At 38.0% G+C, this 12,071-nt stretch overlaps 1 protein-coding gene across 1 annotated transcript; it reads left to right on the top strand.

The window, feature by feature from the left end:
* Positions 1-1,809: 1,809 nt before the first annotated feature.
* LOC144431313 (caspase-3-like) lies at positions 1,810-4,576 on the top strand. The gene has a single exon (XM_078119292.1). It carries the CDS (start codon positions 2,411-2,413, stop codon positions 3,584-3,586), a length of 1,176 nt encoding a protein of 391 aa, XP_077975418.1. The 5' UTR covers positions 1,810-2,410; the 3' UTR covers positions 3,587-4,576.
* Positions 4,577-12,071: the final 7,495 nt, after the last annotated feature.

Here is a 12,071-nt window from a genome sequence, read left to right as displayed (position 1 = left end):
TGTTCGCGGTCCAACTTTGCAATTAGAAATTTCAGAAATCCCCCCTTCGACTATATATATTTCTGGCTATACCCTGGTTTTCAATTAATTATTTTATGCGGCACGTTAAATAGTAAGTATCCAACAAGCTAAAGCAAAAAAATTACTAGTCAAAAAAATGGGTCTTGTTAAAATAGTTCCCTTAAATTAATGGTACTCCCGTATTATATGCACCAGGTGAGGGTTTGGCCATAATTTTTAGCTCCATTTCGAGTTCGGAGACTAGCCGAGTGACTCCCGTAGTATTTGTACCAGAAATAATGGCCCAACTCTAACCTGGTGCACATACTACGTTCCGGTGTCCGCCATCTTGGTTTGCATACTACAGGAGTGAAGTGCCCAAGTACCACCCAACATACTTTCTGTGGCATCTGTACCAAAGACAGCACATACTGAATAAGATTCTTACCTGGTATAAATCATTTGCTTGTTCCAACTTCTTGCGAAGTTCTTTTGCAAGATCATCCAAGTTTCTCCATTGTTGCTCGACTTCGCTGATGCGAGACCGAATTTCATCCGAGGCAAAATGTTCTTGTTCGAGCAAAAGTTTTCCCGCTTCGATAGATTGGTCCTTGATCATTTTACGGCTTGCCATCTCATTATCTGAAGCCTGTTTAAAGGGAAATTGATTTCGATTTTCTTTTATTACGAGGTCGAGGACTGTGTTAGCGAAGTGAATATACCCCCTTTCCATGGGCATCAACTTGATGTGAAGGAGGCGAACGAAATTAGTTGCCTCCAAATTGGTGCACATACTTCTGGATTAATATTGTACTTAGTGCGGGATTTAACTGACGCCACTAGAGACCCAGAATTCTTGTTACCTCGCAAAATATGAAGTTGGATTAAAGTGGTTGAAATTGTCTACCCCTTACTGGTCTTCAACATGGGTAGATGCACCACCCCTTAGGATTTTGGACTAAATTTTCATCCGACTTGGGCTATTGACACTAAGTTGAGTAAGACCTTGAAAAAATTCTGTTATTTAAGCAATATTAGAAATGATTTCAAGTGTAGACAATGAAAAACTGCTTGATAAGTAGATTTAGCACACCGACTAAGGCTACTTTTGAGAGAGAAAAAATGCGCCTTCTGGTCCGTAACACACGCTTGTGAAGAGCCTTTTCCCAAGAGGAACCCAACGATATGGCAACAAGCACTAGTAGTCTAGTTCTGATGATGTATTTAAAAGACTTTTTAAACTGCCCCTGCATTTCACTTGTTTCTATACTGAACCCATCACTTTAGTCCTAACTTGGACAATATCTATTAGTCTATGAACCATGGGATACGGTACCGGTAGTAACGCAGGTCTCACAGTCCCTCTGATCTTCTTCAACCATATAAGTTTAAATATCACCTTTCAATGAAAAGTTTTGTATCCTTCTCCAGCTGGTGGAAGGAAAAGTTCTTGGAGAACCACATCATAGAGAAGTCATCTCTGAGTGATTCCATTTTTGTATGTTAATGAAGCTTTTGGAACTAAGTTAGGTACGGTAACGGCAATGTGAAAGCGGAATAACGTTAATAATAGATCACTAGACAATATCTTATAACTTTAGAAGCACGAAAATACCGCCATCATCAGTGAAATGCCATTCGAAGGCCTTTAAAACGAGCAACTCACCACTCTATCGCCCTACACAAGCCTGAATATTTGCAATGTTCGTCTGAGCGATCAAAATGAAAACAATAAAGGTCAAAGGTCGGGGAAAGGTCCTGCATTTTTTCAGTTGAAGACTAGAAACCCTACTATATGAGACCTTAGTTACTTATGTACTCACTTATAAATAATAATGAAAACAGGGTGCTCCAGAAGTATGTACATCAAGATGTCGCACAACCTGAATCCTAACAGATACACAATACTATGTTCAGGTTGTGAGACATCTTGGTGCACATACTTCGGGAGCACCCAAATTTGCCTTAGTTTTTGTATGAGTAGGAGCCCGGGTACATAAGTTTGGCGATTTGAGAACATGGCTAGAAGAGACATGTGAAATATAATTCATACGTCTTGAGTTTTTTTGTGTGTTTGAAATTTTATCAAAAATGCAAGATCAAAGATTTGAAATTCATCTTATAATTGTTGTCTCGTTGTTTTGCGAATCAGAAATTTTCAATCCCAAATGATCTCAAATTCCGCTCTATTTGAATAACTGTTTCATAACAATGGGTATCGTCACAGTGATAAAAACAAAAGCCCACTGCGGGCGACGCCGATGCTCATTATCCATCTATTGTAGGGGCCTTTGACAAAGACAAACGTTACGATGACTGGTAACCACGGAGTAACTGAAGAATTCAAAAGCCGACTGCGGTCGAGACCCGATATTCATTTCTGGAGAGGAACCTTTAGACAAACGTTACAATGTCGGATGCCTCTAAAGTTTACGAAATAACTGAAAAGTTTAACATTGAGGATTGGAAACAATTTGCTAGAACAAAGTTGGAGGTAGCAGACACAACTATTGAAGGAATCGAAAATAAATATAAAAACCAACTCAAAGAAATCAAATATCAAACCGTTTGCCATTGGCAGGGAAAATTAAAGGGTTTCGAACTATGCGAGGAACTTAAAAGACTCAAGCATGAGTACTTCTGTGGAAGCTACAGCGGGCAAGTGGTCAGTTCAGTACAACAGCATGTAGAGGAAGAGCCTTCAGGCGACAAAGCAGGGGCCGCTGCAGGTCCAACTGGCGAAGGAGAACCGACGAGAGAAACATACGAGCCAGATGTTTACCCGTTTAATGGCAAAAAGGGACGGGTATTGATAATAAACAACTCGTTTTTTGATAAAAATAGGAAAAAAAATCCACATAGCAGAAAACCAGGGTGCGATGCGGACGTGAAAAATATGGAGGAACTGTGGAAATATCTGGACTGTGAGTTGCATCAGGGAAAATCTCATGAAGACCTATCAGATTCGGAGATGCTCAATCTTCTGAAAAACGTGGCACAATTAACAAAAAATGACTGTGCGTTTGTGGTAGTAATAATAATGACACACGGTGGTTTGGACCAAGACGGAAATGAAGTCGTGTATGGGAATGGCTTTGAAAATATACTCAAAAAAGATATCGACAGCATGTTTCAAAATGATTATGCAAAATGTCTTCACGATATTCCAAAATTTTTCATATACCAGTGTTGTCGAGGAAGTGAAGATATGAAAGCAATTTCTCGTACAGAAAAAGGTCCGCAATTAAAAAGAGAAACAATTGTTAGTGAGACAATACCTATCATCTGCGACATTGTATCCATTCATGCCGCACCTGCAGACCACGTTGCTTATATATCGGAAAATGGCTCATTTCTGATCGAGGCGATATACAACATTTTCAGAGCACACGGAAAAGCAGTCGCTGAAAACGCCTTTGTACGAAAAAACGTTGTGGACATGCTGTCTATGGTGAACACTGAGATATGGAAAATGTTCGGGACTTTGGAAAAAGATGTGCTGATAAGGCCGATGTCTGTATTCGTGTCAAGCTTGGGGAAAACTTTCTACCTGACCGATGATACCGAAGTCAAACATATGACTTGACAACCTAAGACTTTTTTACCTTTTACAATACTTGATTTGTTGAATTTTTTCCTGACCGTGAAACTTGAAAAGCTTCAAACACCCTGCAATCTACAGCAGCTGTGTTGAAATATCTTGTGAATTTTATGTAACTCTTAGCGCGCAATACTCGCTATAATTGCATTTTTTAGTTGAAGACTAGAAACCCTACTACTCGTATATGAGACCTTAGTTACTTATGTACTCACTTATAAATAATAATGAAACAGGGGGCTCCAGAAGTATGTGCACCAAGATGTCGCACAACCTTAATCATAACAGATACTCACATATTATGTTCAGGTTGTGCGGCATCTTGATGCACATACTTCTGGAGCTCCGAAAAAAATGTGAAAATGTACCTTTACTGTACCCTACTCTATATGCTTATGTACTCACCTTAGCTTATGTACTCACTTATAAAAAAAAATAATATGAAAAAAACAAGGAAAATTGTATTTTATAGCTCAGTTTTTGTCTTGCTTTTTCAATCTGCAGATTTTACTATTTTTTCCGAAATTAACACAACTTATAACATGGATAGCATTTTTAATAAAACTTTATAATAATCTGGAGCGTTTCAAATGAAACGTTACATTTTCAGCGTCATTTATTTATTTTTCGTATGGTCCGAAGACTGCAATATGTCTATAGGATTTTTGACAAAAGCTTTGAAATTGGGCTTTGCCGTATTCCTAATATCATATGTTTCCATAATATGAATTGTTTTGCAGTAATTGAGCCGGAGCAAAATCCCACTCCATAAAAACGAATGTTTTTAAGATAAAAAAGAGAGAGGTGATTTTAACGAGTGATATGAAATATGTGTGATCATTTTGAAGGCGATTTTTGAAAGCAATTGTCATTCTAAGTCATAATTTTTCATTAATAATAAGTTAGAAGTGTGAGTTTTACTATGTGACTTAATTTTATTGTAACATATATTGAAGGAAATAAAATCTTATAGAGGCATCCTCTTGTTTCTTACTGTTATATCAAATTATCGCCACTCAAGGAGTATGTGTACCAAGGGAGGTAACTAATTTTGTTCGCCTACCTTACATCAAGTTGTGGAGAGGGACTGAAACCAATGGGCAGGGGCTATATTCACTTGGCTAACACAGACAGTCCCCGAACTCGTAATGAAACTGAAATAAGGAAAATCGGAATCAAATTATGGCTTAACCTGGTACATACACTACGTGAGTACCAAAACGTCACCAGCTATTATCATAATGCAGAAGTTATATCATTTACTAATCGACATAAATCATTATCACGGAAATAGCGTGGGATGTGAAAAAATCACGCGCTCACTTCATGCTGCCGTCGTGCACAAATTTGGAGCCAGAAGTATGTGCACCAAGATGGCGCACAACCTGATAACCCAAACCTGGTACACATACTATGTTCAGGTTGTGCGCCATCTTGGTGGACAAAGTTCGGGAGCACCCAAATTTGCTTTAGTTTTTGGGCGAGTAGGAGACCGGATACATAAGTTTGGCCATTTGAGAACATGACTAGAAGAGACATGTGAAATATAATTTATACGTCCTGAGCTATTTTGTGTGTTTGAAATTTTATCAAAAATGCAAGATCAAAAATTTAAAATCCATCTTATAATTGTTGTCTCGTTGTTTTGCAAATCAGAAATTTTCAATCCCAAATGAACTCAAATTCCGCTCTATTTGAATAACTGTTTCATAACAATGGGTATCGTCACAGTGATATGAACAAAAGCCCACTGCGGGCGACGCCGATGCCCATTATCCATCCATTGTAGGGGCCTTTGACAAAGACAAACGTTACGATGACTGGTAACCACGGAGTAACTGAAGAATTCAAAAGTCGACTGCGGTCGAGACCCGATATTCATTTCTGGAGAGGAACCTTTAGACAAACGTTACAATGTCAGATGCCAAGGAAATTTACGAAATAACTGAAAAGTTTAACATTGAGGATTGGAAACAATTTGCCCGAACAAAGTTGGAGGTAGCAGACACAACTATTGAAGAAATCGAAAATAAATATAAAAACCAACTCAAAGAAATCAAATATCAAACCGTTTGCCGTTGGCAGGGAAATTTAAAGGGTTTCGAACTATGCGAGGAACTTAAAAGACTCAAGCATGAGTACTTCTGTGGAAGCTACAGCGGGCAAGTGGTCAGTTCAGTACAACAGTATGCAGTGGGAGAGGCTTCATACGACAAAGCAGGGGCCGCTGCAGGTCCAACTGGCGAAGGAGAACCCACGAGAGAAACATACGAGCCAGATGTTTATCCGTTTAATGGCAAAAAGGGACGGGTATTGATAATAAACAATTCGTTTTATGATAAAAATAGGAAAGAAAATTCATATAGCAGAAAACCAGGGTGCGATGCGGACGTGAAAAATATGGAGGAACTGTGGAAATATCTGGACTGTGAGTTGCATCAGGGAAAATCTCATGAAGACCTATCAGATTCGGAGATGCTCAATCTTCTGAAAAGCGTGGCACAATTAACAAAAAATGACTGTGCGTTTGTCGTGGTAATAATAATGACACACGGTGGTTTGGACCAAGACGGAAATGAAGTCGTGCGTGGAAACGACCGTAAAACAATACCCAGGAAAGAGATCGACAGCATGTTTCGGAATGATATTGCAATATCCCTTCACGATATTCCAAAATTTTTTATATACCAGTGTTGTCGAGGATTTAAAGTAATGAAAGCAATTTCTCGTACAGAAGAAGGTCCGCAGTTTGAAAAAGAAGCACTTGATGATGAGACTATACCTAAAATATGCGATATTGTCACCATTCATTCCGCACCTGCGAACCACATAGCTTATATATCGAAAAAAGGCTCTCCTTTGATCCTGGCTATATACAAAATTTTCCGAAAATTCGGAAAAGCAGTTGCTGAAAACGACTTTGTACGGAAAAACGTTGTGGACATGCTGTCTATGGTGAACGCAGAGATGTGGAAAGTGTCCGGGACTTCGAAGAGTGAGTCAGTAAGGCCGATGTCTGTATTCAAGTCGAGCTTGGTGAAAACTTTCTACCTGACCAATGAGACTATCGAAAGAAAAAGGTCGAGAACCATTTGACTAGACTCCTTCTAATGCAGTAATTTATTTTTTCATCAAACTGAAAATACACATTGGACATACAAAATGAAGTGAAAAAAAAAAACGAATTTCATGATAAAAGAAAACGCGTTAAAACCTCTTACTTTCGGGCAAGCATTTAACCGCTTATGAAGATATGGCCCTATGATTGTGAGTAAAGAGTTAATATCCTTCATGTTTACGCCGTATCGTGGACTAAGTCATAACAAAACCAATAGGAAACTTTCTGCTTATGCTTTCTGCTTATGCTTTCTGCTTATGCTTTCTGCTATATGCTTGTCCGATGTTCGTTTTCACGGTAGCGCGTCATTTTTCTTTATTATATTTTCAATTTTACGAGTTTTATATCTTATAAGTATTTGAAAAGCAAAGAAATATACAATGAATCTGTTCTTTTTTGAACGAAACTAATTTGAGCAAACGAGCGTTTGATTTCGACTGTAAACAAGGTAATAAATGATTACACGCACAATAATAAACAAACAATGATTACGTCCACGAGAAATTTCTTGCGTCGACAAGCGTTCGTTGTTTCTTTATTATCTAGAGTTCCACGCCGTCTAGAATAGCAGATTTAGACTTGTCTGGTAGAAGACGTAATTGTCCTTTTTGAGAGAATTGGTTGTCGAGTCGGTTTCGCTTGGATTGATCTCAACCGATACTAAAACAAAACTTTTTTAAAAAAAAAAAAAAAATTCTCTCATTTTCAACGTAACACGTTCTAGCGAATAGCACACGCTATTCGAGAAACGGCTGGCATGAGGCGACGAAATACCGCATTCCGATGAAATTAAGAGAAGGCTCTCGCACGTTTGAACAAACAGTTATGACAATTTTTAGAAGGGCTATACAAAATTATCCAGCAGATTCGGCTGCATAGGGATTTATAAACCAGCACTGGTTATCGAGCAGTGACACTTATGGAAAGAGTTTAAACTTGACAATCTAAAACTTTCATGGCGAATCAAAAGTACATTCGATATGTTTTTTTCTTGACCTTGAGATTTGAATTGCTACAAACCCTTTTACCAACTGCAATCTACAGTCACTGTGTTGAACTATCTTGTGTATTTCCTGCATCCCATAGCGCGCAATACTCGCTATAATTGCATTTTTTCCATTAATAGCTTGAAACCCTACTATATAAGACCTTATTTACTTATGTACTCACTTATAAATAATAATGAAACAGGGTGCTCCAGAAGTATGTGTACCAAGATGTCGCAAAGCCTGAATTCTAACAGATACACACATGCTATGTTCAGGTGGTGCGACATCGTGGTGCACATACTTCTGGAGCTCCGAAAAAAACATGAAAATGTCCTTTTTATTTTACTGTACCCTACTATAGTTGCTTATGTACTCACCTTAGCTCATGTACGACCTTAATTATTTATGTACTCACTAATAAATATTAATAAAAACATGAAAAAAATGTAATTTATAGCTCAGTTTTTGTCTTGCTTTTTCGATCTGCAGATTTTACTATTTTTTCCTGATTAACAAAACTTATAAAATCGAACTTTACATTTTCAGCGTCATTTATTTATTTTTTGTATGATCCGAAGACTGCAATATGTCTATAAGATATTTGACAAAAGCCTTGAAATTGGGCTTTGCCGTATTCCTAATATTCAGTGTTTTCATAATATGAATTGTTTCGCAATAATTGAGCCGGAGCAAAATCCCACTCCATAAAAACGAATGTTTTTAAGATAAAAAAGAGAGAGGTGATTTTAACGAGTGATATGAAATATGTGTGATCATTTTGAAGGCGATTTTTGAAAACAATTGTCATTCTAAGTCATACTTTTTAATTAATAATAAGTTAGAAGTGTTTCTATGTGACTTAATTTTATTGTAACATATATTGAAGGAAATAAAATCGTATATAGGCATTGTCATGGTCTTTACTGTTATATCAAATTAACGGCACTCAAGGAATAAGTGTACCAATATGGAGGTAACTAATTTTGTTCGCCTACCTTACATCAAGTTGTGTAGAGGGACGAAAGCCTATGGTCAGGGTTATATTCACTTGGCTAACACAGACAGTCCCCGAACTCGTAATAGAACTAAAATAAAGAAATTGGAATAAAATTATGGCCTAAATCTAACCTGGTACACATACTACGGGAGTACCGAATTTTCAAAAGGGGGATCTGAAATTTATAATTGTCAAGTTAGACCGTTACTTCTGACGGATCCGGATAACGTGGGCCTTCCAGAGTCTTGAGACTATGAAAAGCGTTTCAATCTACGAAAAATTGCTAGGCAAGATACAGGAAATTGGCTTTTTTTACTCTAGGAGGGGGTGTGGGGGGGGGGGGGGGGTCCGACGGCCCTAGCTTTTGCAGGTAAATTAAAAAAAGCTCCCCCTTGATCGTTGATTGACAGTTTATAATGACTGTTGTTGAATTGAGATGAAGTATGAGTTTCAGTTATTACGAGCCATGACTGCCACACCCTAGATACGCCATTGTTTATATCAGGGGTGTGCAACCTACGGCCCGCGTTCCACTATAAAAAACTGTGCGGCCCGCGGAGTAGTGTCAATTCTGAATGATGTGCCCGCGAGGCGAGTTTTTAATTTAGTCTAATCTGGTACGTGAAAACAATTCCAATACCTTTGCGTCGCAAGGCCTATACTTGAGTGTCCCTAACGTATTAGCAAATTACACGATGTCATAAAAACTTCTAGGTTAAGACACTGCTCTGAAGTGCACGGACAACATTTTGAGCATCTATAAGTGGAATATAACATATGCCAGGGTGGTTCAAACCCAGGCCCGCGGGCCACATGTGGCCCGTCGCTTCATTATCTGTGGCCCGCGTCACATTCGGAGAGTAATCAAAAAATCGCATTCCGTGTTGTTTCGTCATAAAATTAATCAGAAAAACCTTTTGACATTTTGTCATCACTAATGTCACTAAATTAAATAGTGTTATAGCTAGCTGGGGAAACTAGCGAAGTTTAGTGATGTGCTTGGCAGTCTGAATTGTTATCTGGCTTTCAACTTTTTGGTCGGAAATATATGCTAACAATATAGGCATCATAGAAAACTAAAAATCGAAAGCGGATTCCATTAGCCTAGAATGGCTATGCCTGATAACTATGTGTTTGTACAATAAAACTGTTTGTTTTGTATTGCACTGTTCACCTATTCTTGGCACTATTGTGGCCCGCGAACAATGCAAAAATAATTTTGTGGCCCGCGGAGCCGACAACCTTTGGACCACTCTGACATATGCATTTAAAAAAAACTTTGTCAAAGGTATTCTTTGTAGAAATAAATAGCCGTTTGACAAACTTTCTGTTTCTAGCGACCACCCTGTCTAAAAAATATTACTAATAAAAATGATGTTCTATCTATGTTATCTAAGAGATCTATGCTCAAATATATGGACACGTAGAGTCACATAATTTTGATGACGTCATAGCGAAAAAGAAAGTAATAGCCTTCTGGAGGAAATTTTTATCTTTGACCACTGAAAATTTCAAAGCAATTGGTCCAGTATTCGAAGAGAAAAGCGATTTCTTCAAAACGTGTTGACGGAGACAAATAATACCAATAACAACAAAATTTTGAAACGATCGTTATGTCCACTACGTGTCCAATAAGTAAGTTTCAGTATTCATTGCTAATTGAGTGCCAAGTCACGAATAATTTTCAACAGTTCTCACACTTACAAACATTGATAAGTGGTTCTGATATTTAAGAACCTTATTTTAACGGGCCAATTTTGAGGTCTGTGTCGTCTGACAAACTCGAATTATTTCATTTAACACCGACGCACCGCTAGTAAATCAGCTAAGGAAATTTCTGGGGTTCACCCATTTTCCTTGTGGCGCTCCAGAAGTATATGTACCAATATGGAGAGACCTGATTTTGTTTGACTACTTTATATCAAGTTGTGTAAAGGGACGGAAATCTATGGGCAGGGGCATTCACTTGGCTAACACAGACAGTTCCCGAACTCGTAATAGAACTGAAATAAGAAAAATCGGAATAAAATATGGCCTAACCCTAACCTGGTACACGTACTGCTACGGGGCTACCGAAATTTCAGCGGTGTCCCCTTTTCCTTGCCTTAAAGCAGGGGTGGCCAACCTATGGCGCATGCGCCAAACGTGGCGCATTGCATGATTAGAGGTGGCGCATTACATCTTTAACCCTTTTCATGCCAAAATTGTTAATTGCACTTGGCTTCTCCACGCCAAGCCGTCTTTTTGCGATTTACATGGTGACTTTTGATACCTAAAATCTATTCTCCTTACTCCACGTCGCCCACTTACGGCTTGTTGAAATTAGAAACAACAGGCGATTATCGACGTTAGCTTTTGGACGGACTTTATGACATTCATTCTAGACTTTTAGCAAAAATTAGTAAAATTTACTATTTTTTCCCTACTGAAGTAAAAAGTTCAGAACTTCTGGAAAAATAGAAAATCGTCATTTATCAGCTTGAAACATGGATTCTCCATTGCCCAGACTTCCCAAATATCTCCCAATAACCATTGAACAACCAGTAGAATTGCCCAAGCCTAAAAAATTTATTATAAATCAACCCACAACATGCTGAAAATGACCCCTAAATACCACCTTTTTCATCCAAATTTCAAATGACCGTTGTCAACAAAAGCGAAGCGTAAAATCGCTTGCTGTGACGCAAGTACTAATCTCGAAGAAGCCTGGAATAAAATCACGCGACGCTAGGCCAAACAGCTGATTAGCAAAGGCCAATTAGAATCGAGGGTAGAGTAGAGTAGATATTGATACTAAAGGCCTGCAATATACAATTAGAACTAATTGACTTAAAAACTGATCCATCATTGAAAATTAAATTTGATGAGCTTTCTTCAGTCCCAAGTGCATCTGACATGATCAAGTTCTGGCAATCGTTACCCCGTGAAACTTTTCCAGAACTGAGAAAATTTGCCCAGGGTTTTAAATGTCGTTTCGGAACGACATATAGATGTGAGCGAACATTTTCTGCCATGGAACTAATTAAAAGCAAAGCGAGGTCAAGACTTACAGATTTAAATTTGAAGAATGCACTGCTCCTCTCAGTAACAAACTTAACTCCAAGAATAAAAAAACTGGCGAAAGTAAAACAGCAGCAAAAGTCTCATAAAGGCGGTACTTAAATAAAATTGATCAGTTTTATTTAATATAGTTCCTTGCTTAATTTCTATTCATGTGAAGTTGTAAATTGTAAAAACTACATATACGTGTGTATATATGTGTGTGTATTATAAATTTATATAATTTCAACAAGAAGCGGACATTAGGCGTGGGAATACAAAAGATTTACGGCGCATCTGAAACATTATGTTTAAAAGTTTAGGAAAATT

Source organism: Styela clava, chromosome 13 (genome assembly GCF_964204865.1).
Source record: "Styela clava chromosome 13, kaStyClav1.hap1.2, whole genome shotgun sequence".
NCBI classification, from domain to species: Eukaryota; Metazoa; Chordata; class Ascidiacea; order Stolidobranchia; family Styelidae; genus Styela; species Styela clava.
This window is presented reverse-complemented; position numbering and strand designations above follow the sequence as displayed.